This window comes from Myodes glareolus, chromosome 17 (assembly GCF_982192425.1).
Source record: "Myodes glareolus chromosome 17, mMyoGla1.1, whole genome shotgun sequence".
In the NCBI taxonomy this organism is placed as follows: Eukaryota; Metazoa; Chordata; class Mammalia; order Rodentia; family Cricetidae; genus Myodes; species Myodes glareolus.
This window is the reverse complement of record NC_142042.1, coordinates 51,441,109-51,454,995: the sequence shown is the minus strand read 5'-3', so window position 1 is coordinate 51,454,995 and position 13,887 is coordinate 51,441,109. Positions and strand designations below refer to the sequence as shown.

At 39.6% G+C, this 13,887-nt stretch overlaps 1 protein-coding gene across 1 annotated transcript; it reads right to left on the bottom strand.

Moving 5' to 3' along the window:
- Positions 1 to 11,459: 11,459 nt before the first annotated feature.
- Positions 11,460 to 11,924, bottom strand: LOC125405575 (uncharacterized). The gene is given in 2 exon segments (XM_048442161.3): positions 11,460 to 11,748; positions 11,751 to 11,924. Coding segments are annotated over 2 exon segments (456 nt in total). The 5' UTR covers positions 11,920 to 11,924; the 3' UTR covers positions 11,460 to 11,461.
- Positions 11,925 to 13,887: the final 1,963 nt, after the last annotated feature.

Sequence of the window (13,887 nt, the reverse complement as noted above, 5' to 3'; positions counted from 1 at the left end):
CTCTATCTCCTCTTGATCTTATAACCTTTCTGCCAGCCTGGAGGTGGTGGAACATGCCATTAATCCCAGATATCAGGAGGCAGATTCAGGCAGATCTCTGTGAGTTTAAGACCAACTTGGTCTGCAGAATGAGTTACAGGATAGCCAAAGCTACACAGAAAAATTCTGTTTTAAAAAACAAAACAAAATAAAACAGAAAAGAATCTTCCTCCTATTTGGCAGGATTCCCTGAGGTCAGAGGGGAGGGACTTGATGAAGACCTCTCAGTTACACTCTCTCACTGTATAATGTCTGACTGTGTGTCTTTGACTCTGTTCCCACCTGTTGCCAGAAGAAGTCTTTTTGATGATGATTAGAAAAGGCACTCACTGGTCTATGGCTATAGCATAATACTATTAGGAGTCATTTTATTTGTATTTCTTTCTTTTTACTTATTTATTAAAAATTTTCATCTCTTCCCCACCTCCTATCTCTGTCCCACTCTCCCCACTCCCCTTCCCCCTCCCTCTCCAGTCCTAAGAGCAGTCAGGGATCCCTGCCCTGTGGGAAGTCCAAGTTCCTCCCGCTCCCATTCAGGTCTAGGAAGGTGAGCATCCAAACAGACTAGGCTCCCACAAAGCCAGCCCATGCAGTAGAATCAAAACCCAGTGCCATTGTCCTTGACTTCTCAGTCAGCCCTCATTGTCAGTCACATTCAGAGAGTCCGGTTTTATCACATGCTTCTTCAGTCCCAGTCCAGCTGGCCTTGGTGAGCTCCCATTAGCTCAGTCCCACCGTCTCAGAGGGTGGACCCACCCCTCGCGGTCCTGACTTCCTTGCTCATGTTCTCCCTCCTTCTGCTCTTCATTTGGACCTTGGGAGTTCAGTTCAGTGCTCCAATGTGGGTCCCTGTCTCTATCTCCATACACTACCAGATGAAGGTTCTATGGTGATATGCAAGATATTCATTTGTGTGGCTTTGGAATAGTCCAGCTTAGGCACCCTCTGCTCTGCTGCCCAAGGAACAAGCTGGGGACATCTCCTTGGACACCTGGGAACCCCTTTAGAGTCAAGTCTCTTGCCAACCCTAAAATGGCTCCCTTAATTAAGATATATACTTCCCTGCTCCCATATCCACCCTTCCTCCATCTCAACCATCCCATTCCCCCAAGCTTTCCCCAATCCTCCTCTTCTTCCTTCTCTCTTCCTATCTCCCCTTACTCCCACCCCAATACAACCCCCATTCCCTCAACTTTTGCCTGGCAATCTTGTCTACTTCCAATATTCAGGAGAAAAACTATATGTTTTTCTTTGGGTTCACCATCCTATTTAGCTTCTCTAGGATCATGAATTATAGGCTCAATGTCCTTTAATTATGGCTAGAATCCACATATGAGTAAGCACATACCATATTCATCTTTTTGGGTCTGGGTTATCTCACTAAGTAAAGTGTTTTCTATTTCCATCCATTTATATGCAAAATTCAAGATGTCATTGTTTTTTACCACTGAGTAAAATTCTAAAGTGTATATGTGCCACACCTTCTTTATCCATTCTTCTATTGAGGGGCACCTAGGTTGTTTCCAGGTTCTGGCTATTACAAATAGTGCTGCTATGAATATAGTTGAACAAATGCTTTTGTAGTATGATAGGGCATCTCTTGGGTATATTCCCAAGAGTGGAATTGCTGGTTCCTGAGGGAGGTTGACTCCCAGGTTCCTGAGAAACCGCCACACTGGTTTCCAAAGTGGTTGCACAAGTTTGCATTCCCACCAACAATGGATGAGTGTTCCCCTTATTCCACATCCTCTCCAGCATAGGCTATCATTGGTGCTTTTGAGTTTAGCTATTCTGACAGGTGTAAGATGGTATCTCAAAGTTGTTTAGATTTGCATTTCCCTGATTGCTAAGGAGGTTGAGCATGACCTTAAGTGTCTTTTGGCCATTTGAACTTCTTCTGTTGAGAATTCTCTGTTCAGTTCAGTACCCCATTTTTTAATTGGGTTAATTAGAGTTTTAATGTCTAGTTTTTTGAGTTCTTTATATATTTGGAGATCAGACCTTTGTCTGATGTGGGGTTGGTGAAGATCTTCTCTCATTCAGTAGGTTGCCTTTTTGTCTTACTGACAGTGTCCTTTGCATTACAGAAGCTTCTCAGTTTCAGGAGGTGCCATTTATTCATTGTTACTCTTATTGTTTGTGCTACTGGGGTTCTACGTAGGATGTGGTCTCCTGTGCTTATGTGTTTCAGACTACTTCCCACTTTCTCTTCTATCAGGTTCAATGTGGTCAGATTAATATTGAGGTCTTTAATCATTTTGGAATTGAGTTTTGTGCATGGTGATAGATATGAATCTATTTTCTTTCTTCTACAGGTTGACATCCAGTTATGCCAGCACCATTTGTTAAAGATGCTTTCTTTCCTCCATTGTATAGTTTTAGCTTCTTTGTCGAAAATCAGGTGTTCATAGGTTTGTGGATTAAGATCTGGGTCTTCTATTTGATTTCATTGGTCAACATCTCTGTTTTTGTGCCAATACCAAGCTGTTTTCATTACTGTAGCTCTGTAATAGAGTTTAAAGTCAGGGATGGTAATGCCTCCGGAAGTACTTTTATTGTATAGGATTGTTTTGGCTATCCTGAGTTTTTTTTTCCGTATAAAGTTGATTATTATTCTCTCAAGGTCTGTGAAGAAGTTTGATGGGATTTTTTTTTCGTGGGAATTGCATTGACTCTATAGATTGCTTTTGGTAGAATTGCCATTTTTACTATGTTGATCCTCCCAATCCAAGAGCATGGGAGATCCTTCCATTTTCTGGTATCCTCTTCAATTTCTGTCTTCAAAGCCTTAAAGTTCTTTTCAAATAGATCTTTCACTTCCTTGGTTAGAGTTACCCCAAGATACGTTATGCTATTTGTGGCTACTGTGAAAGGTGATGTTTCTCTGATTTCCCTCTCTGCTTCTTTGTTCTTTGTGTATAGGAGGGCTGCTGATTTTTTGGAGTTGATCTTGTACCCTGCCACATTACTAAAGGTTTTTCTTTTTTTAAAAAATCAACTGTAGGAGTTCTTTGGTAGAGTTTTTGGGGTCACTTATGTACACTATCATATCATCTGCAAATATCAAAAGTTTGACTTCTTCCTTTCCAATTCCAATCCTGTTGATCTCCTTATGCTTATTGCTAGAACTTTAAGCACTATATTGAAGGGGTACGGAGAGAGTGGACTGCCTTGTCGTGTTCCTGATTTTAGTGTAATGGATTTGAGTTTCTCTCCATTTAATTTAATTTAGTGTTAGCTGTCAGCTTGCTGTATATTGCTTTCATTATATTTAGGTATGAACCTTGTATCCCTAATCTTTCCAAGACCTTTATCATAAAGGGGTGTTGAATTTTGTCAAATGCTTTTTCCGTATCTAATGAAATGATCATATGTTTTTTTTTCCTTCAGTTTATTTATATGATGGATTATATTGATAGATTTTCGTGTGTTGAACCAGCCCTGCCTCTTTGGGATGAAGTCTACTTGATCATAATGTATTATTTTTTGAATGGGTTCTTGGATTCGGTTTGCCAGTATTTAACTGAGAATTTTTGCATCGATGTTCATGAGTGAGATTGGTCTGTAATTCTCTTTCTTGGTTGTGTCTTTGTGTGGTTTTGGTATCAGGGTAACTGTAGCTTCATAAAAGAAGTTTGGCAATGACTCTTCTGTTTCTATTTTGTGAAACACATTAAGGAGTATAGGTATTAGCTCTTCCTGGAAGTTCTGGTAGAATTCTGCATTGAAACCATCTGATCCTGGCCTTTTTTTTTGGTTGGGAGGTTTTTAATGACAGCTTCTAATTCCTTGCGATTTACAGGACTATTTAAATTGTTCACCTGGTCTTGATTTAATTTTTGTATATGGTACTTACCTAAAAAATATTCATTACTTTCACATTTTCCAATTTTGTGGCATAAGGCTTTATAGTAAGATCTAATGATTCTCTGAATTTCCTCTGTGTCTGTGGTTATGTCCCTCTTTTCATTTCTGATCTTGTTAATTTGCATGTTCTCTCTCTGCCATTTGATTAGTTTGGATAGGGGTTTGTCAATCTTCTTGATTTTCTCCAGGAACCAGCTTTTTGTTTAATTTATTCTTTGGATTGTTTTCTGTGTTTCTATTTTGTTGATTTCAGCCCTCAGTTTGATTATTTCCAGTCTTCTACTCCTCCTGGGTGAGTCTTCTTTTTTTTTTCTAGAGCCTTCAGGTATGCTGTTAAGTCTCTAATGTGTGCTTTCTTCGTTTTCTTTACGTGGGCATTTAGTGCTATGAACTTTCCTCTTAGCACTGCTTTCATAGTGTTCCATAGGTTTGGGTATGTTGTCTCTTTATTTTCATTAAATTCAAGGAAGACTTTAATTTCTTTATTTCTTCCTTGACCCAGGGGTGCTTCAGTAGTTGACTGTTCAGTTTCCATGATTTTGTAGGCTTTCTGGGGTTAGAATTGTTGTTGAATTCTAACTTTATTCCATGATGATCTGATAGTACACAGGTGGTTACTACAATTTTTTGTATCAATGGATGTTTGCTTTGTTACCCATTATGTGATCAATTTTTTAGAAGGTTCCATGAGATACTGGGAAGAAACTATATTCTTTTCTGTTTGGGTGGAATGTTCTATAGATGTCTGTTAAGTCTATTTGGTTCATTACATCTGTTAGTTCTCTTATTTCTCTGTTACGTTTCTGTCTTGTTGACCTGTCCATTGGTGAAAGAGCAGTGTTGAAATCTCCCACTATTAGAGTGTGGGGTTTTATGTATGCTTTGAGTTCTAGTAATTTTTTTTACATATCTGGGTGCTTTTATAATATGGGCATAGATTTTCAGGATTGAGACTTCCTCCTGATAAATTGTTCCTTTTATGAGTATAAAGTGTCCATCTCCATCTCTTCTGAATGATTTTAGTTTGAAATCAATTTTGTTAGATATTAGTATAGCCACACCCACTTGTATCTTTGGTCCATTTGATTGGAAAACCATTTTCCAACCCTTTACTCTGAAATTCTGTCTGTCTTTGAGTTTGAGGTGTGTTTCTTGTAAATAGCCGAATGTTGGATCCTGTTTTCATATCCATTCTTTTTACCTGTGCCTTTTTATAGGTGAATTGAATCCATTGATATTAAGTGATATTAATGACCAGTGGTTGTTAATTCCAGGTATTTTTTTCTGGTGGTAGTGTTGTGTGTTTCCATTCTTTGAGTTTTGCTGCTGGAGTGTTGTCAGATGCTTGTGTTATTATGGGTATTGTTGGATTCCTTTGTTTGGGATTTTCCTTCTAGTATTTTCTGTAAGGCTGGGTTTGTGGCTCAGTATTGTTTAAATCTGTTTTTGTCCTGGAATATCTTGTTCTCTCCATCGATGGTGAATGCAAGCTTTGCTGAGAATAGTAGTCTGGACTTTCATCTGTGGTCTCTTAGTGTCTGCAGCACATCTTTCCAAGACCTTCTGGCTTTCATGTTTTCCATTGAAAAGTCGGGTGTAATTCTGATAGGTTTCCTTTTATATGTTACTTGACCTTTTTCCTTTGCAGCTCTTTTTTTTCATTTTCATTTGCTTAAAAGGCAAATAAAACATTTATTAAAGTAGACTAAATATGGCATGAGAAAGTAAATATCAACAAGCTCCAGAGTATTGAAATTGAGAAACATAGTCCCTGATCATGATGAAATTAGAAGTCACTAGTAGAAACAGATATCTAAACTGTACAAATATTTGGTATTAGACAATATACTTTATTTATCATCATCATTAGTGTGTGTATATTTGTGTGTGTGTGTGTATGTAATATACACATGCAGGTATGTGCATACCACACATACATATGGATGTCAGAAACAAGTTTTAATGGCTGGTTCTTTCCTCCCACCACAGATTCTCAGGTTTGAATTTATGTCATCAGATTTACAAGGCAGAGCATCTACACACTAAGCTACCTCACCACCCAATTATCTATTTCTAAATAGCATATTATTCAAAAAAGAATTCACAAATACAATTAAAAAGCATTTTAATTTAACAGAAATGAAAATAATTGCATCTTTAGATCTTTTGTGTTTTTTTTCAAGATAGGGTTTCTTTGTGTTGCCCTGTTTGTCTTAGAAGTTGCTCTGTAGACCAGGCTGGCCTCAAATTCAAAGATCCACCTGCCTCTGCCTCTGTCTCCCAAAGCAGAGGATAAAAAGCTTGTACTATGAACACCCAGCCTATACCATTAAATATTACAGTACTGAGCTCAAAGCACAAAATTAGAGAAAAAGAAAGGTATCAGTACAACAGTCTGAAACCACACAGTAACAGGTAGAAATCTAAGACCCAAGGTTAAACTTATTAAATGCAGAACAAAGGCAGTAACAATTATCAAAGATTGATAAGCAATATAATATAGAAGAAAATAATATGCAAAATTGATCAATAAAATATTCTTTCCAAAAGTACAACCAGAATTATAATGAAGAAAATGAGACATTAATTACCACTCAGGTATAACAAAAAATACAACAATAAACACTACTTACCAAAATACTATATGGTGTGAGAAGTCCTTCAGTCTATGTGTTGCTTTTATTGGTTAATGAATAAAATCTGTTTCAGCTAGTGACCTAGCAGAATAGAGCTAGGCAGGAAAACTAAACTGAATGCTGGGAGAAAGAAGGCAGAGTCAGGGAGAAGCCATGGAACTGCCAGAGACAGATGCCAGATGGAACTTTACCCGGTAAGCCACAGCCATGTGGCAATACAGAGATTAACAGAAATGGGTTAATTTAAGATATAAGAGAAAGCCAGGTAGATACTAGCTATACCCAAAGGATATTATACCTATAGTTCAAGAGCCTAGAGAGGCTAAGTAACAAGGTGAACCCTAACAAAAACATATATAGATTCACTTGGAAAATCGAAATAGACAAGATCACCTGACAAAATTGAGAATACAGGGGGATGGGGAGAAGGGAGGGAGGAAGGGAAAGAGGAGAAGAAAGGGGGAGGGGTGTGGAGAACTTGAGGGAATGGGATAGTTGAGATGGAGGAAGGACAAAGATGAGAGCAAGAAAAGAGATATCTTCATTGAGGAGCCATTGTGGGACTAGCAAGAAACCTGACACTAGAGAAATTCCCGGGAATCCACAAGAATGAGCCTATCCAAGACCCTGAGCAATAGAGGAGAGGGTGTCAGAACTGGCCTTGCCCTGCAGTCAGGCTGATGAATATCTTAAATATCACTATAGAACATTCATCTGGCAACTGATGGAGACAGAGGCAGAGACCAGCTTTGGAGCACTGAACTGAGCTCCCAAAGTCCAGTTGAAGAGTGGGAGGAAAGAGAAAATGAGCAAAGAAGTCAAGACCATGATGGGAACGCCCACTGAAACAATCTACCTGAGCTAATGGGAGCTCACCAATACCAGCCAGACTGGGAAGGAGCCAAACTAGTCCCTCTGAATGTGGTTGACAGTTGCAAGGTTGGGGCAGACTGAGGAGTCACTGGCAGTGGCACCATGATTTAACTCTACTGCTTGTACTGGCTTTTTGGGAACCTATCCTCTTTGGATGAATACCTTGCTCAGCCTAGATATAGCAGAAAGGGCCTTGGACCATCCCCAAAGTAATGTGCTTTGCTCTCTCAGAAGAGTAGATGCTGGTGGGGTGGGAAGAGTATGTGGAGGGAATGGGAGGAGGGGAGGGAGTGGGGACTTGGATTGATATGTATAATAAAAAAGATAGTTTGTTTTCTTTTAAAAAAATTAAAAAATAGAGCCAGAAATACGCTTAAGCTATTGGCCAAACTGTACCGCTAAAAACATAGTTTCTGTGTGATTATTTCATGGTCTGGGCAATGGGAACAAACAAGCGGCCTCCACCTACAACTATATAGTATGAAAATATATGGCAATAAATCTGGAACTTGTTAAGAAATGGAAAAAATGTCTTGAAAAATACAAACAGTAAAAGTAAATTAAATTAGAAATGGATGACCTGAATAATCCTATATTATAAAGAAATTTAATTTGTGGTTAAGAACAATCTCTCAATGATAATTTCAAGTTTCCATTGCTTTCTTATTGAACTATTCTAAGTATTTAAGAAAAAGAATAACATCAAATCAAAATTTCTTCTTAAAAGCAATATCATATCACAGAGTAAGTGATTGTGTATAAGCAGAAGAATTAGAAGTTCACAAGTAGCCTCGACAACATAAATAGTTAAATGTCACCTTGGAATACATGAAGCCATGTTTCAAAACAAACAAACAAAAAGTATATAAATAAATCAGCTTGACAATCTAATAGCATAATGTAACAATGACACCTAAACAAGACGAATAAATGTGAATGTGTGTGCATACACATACATAGAAGATACACAAACACAAATAATTCTTATCAAAATTTAGCAAAACTAAAACTCAATAATCTATAAAAACCATATCAAATAATGTTATAAGGTTGCACTAACTGTAAAATGTCAATGTTACTCACCATTTAAACAAAAGAAGAGACAGTGTAATAGTATTATCTATATAGAAAGAAAAAGAATTTTTCTAAACCAATAGTGATGGCTGAACTCTGAATAAACTATAAATTAAAAAATTTACTCAGAGATTTTTGTAAAGGTTATCTACAAAACATACAGATCTAAAATAGAATTTATTTTATTAAAATATACAAATTTTCCTTTTGCGATAAAGAAAAGACTGCACTTCCATTCCGTATTATATATGAGATTCTAGCAATGAAATAAAGTAAGGTAAAAAGATTAGATATTAGAAGTAATTAATAAATCAAGGAAATCAATTCCCTCCTTTTCAAATGACATGACTGACTCTGCAGAAAATTCCATGTTTCTAATACTAATAAGTGTTTCATAAAGACTTCAGGATACAGGATCAATGTGTTGAAATATACCAATTTATTAACTTAAGATGCAATGTCTACCATAAAGGATCAGCTATAACAGGAAAAATCTGACAATATATGTAAATGAATTTGTAAGTTGAAAGTTATAAAACATCCTTTAGAGACATTCAATAGAACTAAAGAAAAAGAGTGTATTCACTTTAAGGAAGACTCCACATTAATTCAATGCTATTTCTGTCAAAATTGACCCATAGATTCAATATTAATACTTTTTAGTATAAGAGAAGACAATCTGATTTCAAAATACCCAGAAAAATGAAAAGAATTTAAAATAGATATACATCTTAGAAATGAAAAATAAGATTGGGAAACCTGGCAACATCACATTTTAAGACTTTAAAAACTACAATAAATAATACCTCAAACAGACAAACGAAATTTCATGAAATTAAATGTAAATTTAAAAGAAGATTCTAAATGCAAATGGACAATGAGTATAGCAAAGGGATTTTACGTATAACACTACTGGTACTAATGGATGTGTGTAAATATTTCTCTGTTCCATAGAATATAAGATTACCAAATAAGAAGCTTGTGAAGAAAGTGATAATTATTAGGGAAATGACTGAAAAATATCACAAGTGATTATGACTATGAAAGTTATTCACTAAAACTTGGACATTGTGAATCCTGTAATCTCGGTGCTCTGGGGCTTGAGGCAGGTAGATCATAAGCTGAAGACAGCTGGGTGCAAAGACCCTGTCTCGTACACACAGAGACACAAACCTGCACATAGACATATACAAAGGAAAGGGACATGAGAGGACAGATGATGAGATATCTACAAAACATGTTTCCTTTTCATAGAACCAAAAATTTGCTCCCCAGATACATTTCAGTACTCTGGTATCACAGTGTAACTTAGCAATGGAATCGGAGTAGACATGTTGTGTGTTTCTTTTGGCTAGCATTTTCAGAAATTGGGTCAGAGTTTCCTGCTTTCTATTCTCCTTCCATTAAGTGGAGGTAGAACGGGCCAAGAACCTTTTAATTTTTTTCATTTATTTTATATAAATATAAATAGTTCCCCCTCCGTCTTCTTCTCCCATCTCCCCTGCTTCCCATTTATCCCCTCCCTATCTACTCTTCCTTCTTCCTTCAGAATGGGGCAGACCTCTCACATGGGCTTGAACAAATAATGGCAAATGAAGTTGAGGCAGGAACAAGCTCCTCCCCCAGAATCAAGGCTAGGCAATGAAATTCAGCAAGGGGAGCAGGTTCCCAACAGTTAGTTAAATATGACAGGGACTGATCAGGATCTCACTTCTAGGAGTCTCACAGTCAGCCCAAGCTACACAACTGTTTCCGTCAATCAGAGGGCCTAGATTGGTTCCATGCAGGCTCCCAAGCTTCTGTACAGACTCAGTAAGCTCCCGAGGGCTCGGGACAACTGTTTCTGTGGGTTCTCCTGTTGTGACCACCCTCCTGGATTGTTCAATCTTTCCTCTCTTCAACAGGACTTCATAGTGGTTGGCTATGGATCTCTGCATCTGCTTCCATCAGTTACTGGATAAAAGCTTTCTAGTCACCAAAGTGATTACAGGAGAAGGCCAGTTCAGGCACCCTCTTCACTCTCGCCAGGAGTCTTAATGGAGGCCATCCTTGTGGACTCCTGGCCTAGAGTTTCCCCGGCACCAGGCTTCTCCCTAACCCCCAAATATCCCCCCAATCAAGATTTCTCTTTCATTATTCTCCCATCTGTCCCACTACCAACCTGATCCCTCACATACCCATACCTCTATTCCCCTCTCCCCCCACCCCAACCACCCTTGCTCCCATCCCAGCCCCAGTTTACCCAGGAGATCTCTTCTACTTCCCCTTCCCTGGGAAATCCATTCCATTCTCTTTGGTCTCTCCTTGTTTCCCAGCTTTCCTGGGTCTGTGAATTGTTGCCTTATTCTCCTTTACTTTACAGCTAATATCCACGCAATGAGTGAGTATATACGTTTGTCTTTCTGGGTCTGAGTTACCTCACTTGCAATGACTATGACTTTTTATTTTTTTTAGTTCCATCCATTTGACTGTAAATTTCATTGTTTTGTTATTTTTTTTTACTGCTGAATAATACTCCATTGTGTCAATGTACCACATTTTCCTTATCCATTCTTCAGTTGAGGGGCATCTAGGTTGTTTCCATGATCTGGCTATTAGGAGTAACACTACTATGAACATAGTTGAGCAAGTGTCATTGTGGTATGACTGCAGCTCTTAATATTCTTCTTTATTCTGTATGTTTTGTGTTTTGATTATTTTATGGCGAGGGGATGCTTTTTTTTTTTTTTTTGATCTAGTCTATTTGGTGTTCTGTATGCTTCTTGTACCTTCATAGGAATATCCTTCTTTTGGTTGGGAAAGTTTTCTTCCATAATTTTGTTGAGTAGATTTTCTGGGCCTTTGAGCTGTAATTCTTCTCTTTCTTCTATACCTATTATTCTTAGGTTTGGTCTTTTCACGGTGTTCCAGATTTCCTGGATGTTTTGTACTAAGAATTTGTTGGATTTGTTTTTTATGAATGAGGCAATTTATTAACCCAGCATCGTTTGTTCTAACGCTTCTTGTTGGCAGCTGCCACCAGTCCGGCAATCCTGTCCAGATCTCTCTGTCCCTGAGGTGTTAGTTTGCGGCCCCCATCTTGGTCCTTTTCCACCATTTTCAGCCCCCTCAGGGCTTGGAGAATGCGGCGGGCCACACTCTTGCAGCCTCTGCTGAAGTGGCTGGGCCTGACACCGTTTCTCTGCCGTCCTCCATAGATCTTTGTCATGGAACCAACCCCGGCACCACCAAGCAGGTACAGGTGCCGTGCTGTAGAAGCAACTCGTGTGTAGAACCAGTTCTCATCATAGGGGGCAAGCTCTTTATGTTTGGCCAACTTGACTGTGTCCACCCATTCGGGGACTTTCAGCTTCCCGGACTTTCTGAGGAAGGCTGCCAGAGCTCTGATCAACTCCTGCTGGTTACCGTCTTTTACAGAAACTCCAGGCATCGTGCGGCCTCTGCGCTGCTAGCCAGGGGAAAGGGGATTTGTTATTTTTTTTAATCAATGAGTTTATTTCCTCTAGTATCTTCAGTGTCTGAGATTCTTTCTTCTATCTCTTGTATTCTGTTGGTTATGCTTGTCTCTGTAGTTCCTGGTCGATTACCCAGATTTTCCATATCCAGCCGTCCCTCAGTTTGTGTTTTCTTCATTATCTCCATTTCATTTTTCAAGTCTTGAACTGTTTCAATTACCTGTTTGATTGCTTTTTCTTGGCTTTCTTGGCTATCTTTGAGATTTTTATTCATTTCCTCTACCTTTTTGTTTGCCATCTCCATTTCTTTACAGCAGTTTTTCCACATCCTGTTTAAGGTCCTTTATTATTTTCATAATGTTCCATTTAAAGTCGATTTCTTCTACTTCTTCTGGAGTAGGGTGTTCAATTCTTCTTGTTGCATGATCCCTGAATTCTTGTGATGTCATGTTGCCTTTCAGGTTGTTGGAGGAATTCTTTTTTTTTCTTTTTTTTCAAAGTTTATTAAATTATAAAAGTTTCCATTTCCGCCCCTCCTCCCAACACCCTCCCACTCCCCCTACTCCCTCTCCTCCTCCCTCTCCATCCCTAAGAGCAGTCAGGGTTTCCTGCCCTGTGGAAAGTTCAAGTTCCTCCCCTCTCCCTCCAGGTCCAGGAAGGTGAGTATCCAAACAGACTGGATCCCAAAAATCCAGTATATGCAGAGGAAACAAGTTCCAGTGTCATTGTCAATGGCTTTTCAGAAAGGCTCCAGGCCAGCCACATTCAGAGAATCCGGCTACATTCAGAGAATCTGGTTGGATCACGTGCTTGTTCAGTCCCAGTCCAACTGACCTTGGTGAACTCTCATTAGATCAGTCCCCTCGCGGTCCTGATTTCCTTTTTCATGTTCTTCCTCCTTCTGCTCCTCATTTGGACCTTGGGGGGCTCAGTCCGGTGTGTTGGAGGAATTCTTGCATTGACACCTGCACATCTCTTCCTTCAAATGCAGCCAGGAGAGTCTTGGTGTCTTGGTCCAGTCTTTGCTGTGACTGACCATCTGGGCAGATAGCCTTAGTGCAGGAGCAGGAACTGTTCCTGGGCCTAGGAGCAGTCTGGATGGATCTCCTTAGCACAGGAACAGAGACTCCTGGTAGTCCAAGGACCTCCGCAGACAGCAGGGCAAACTTGGAGGGAGGGCAGGGTCACGTGGAGCAAAGAAGACCCTGCAGCAGAAGCTGAAGGTGCCCTGCAGTCCCTTCCGGGGACCTATCTGTCTGCAGGCCAACAGACACTCACCCCTCTGGGTGGATAGCCTTAGTGTAGGAACAGGAACTGTTACTGGGCCAAGGTCCTTGCAGACAATAGGGCAGGCTTGGAGGATGCAGTGTCATGTGGAACAAAGAAGCCCCTGTAGCAGGAGCTGAGGGAGCCCTGTGCTCCCTTCCCAGACTATCCTCCTCGGGATGGCACACACTCACCCGTCTGGATGGAACTCCTCAGCACAGAAACAGGGACGCCTGGTAGTCCAAGGACCCCGCAGATAAAAGGGTGAACTTAGGGGGAGGGCAGGGTCGTGTGGAACAAAGAAGGCCCTGCAGCAGAAGCCTAAGGTGCCCTGCACTCCCATGTGGCGACCTTCCGGCCTGCCGGACTTCTTTTCTTTGAGGAAATAATAACAATAATGCCACTGAGATTTATTAATAATTATGGGAGCTTGGCCTTTAGCTTACACTTGTTACCAACTAACTCTAAAACTTCAATTAACCTGTGTTTATTAATCAACATTCTACTATGTGGCTTTTACCTGTCTCCCCTCCTGTACGCCTGACCTATTCCTCAACTCACTGGCGTCACTCTTGCAGGTAGATTCTAAGGACCTGAGTTTCTCTCTCTGTCCAGAAGTCCTGCCTTTCCTTTCCTGTCTATATTTCGGCAATTCAATTTTTTTTTTAATGAAAACA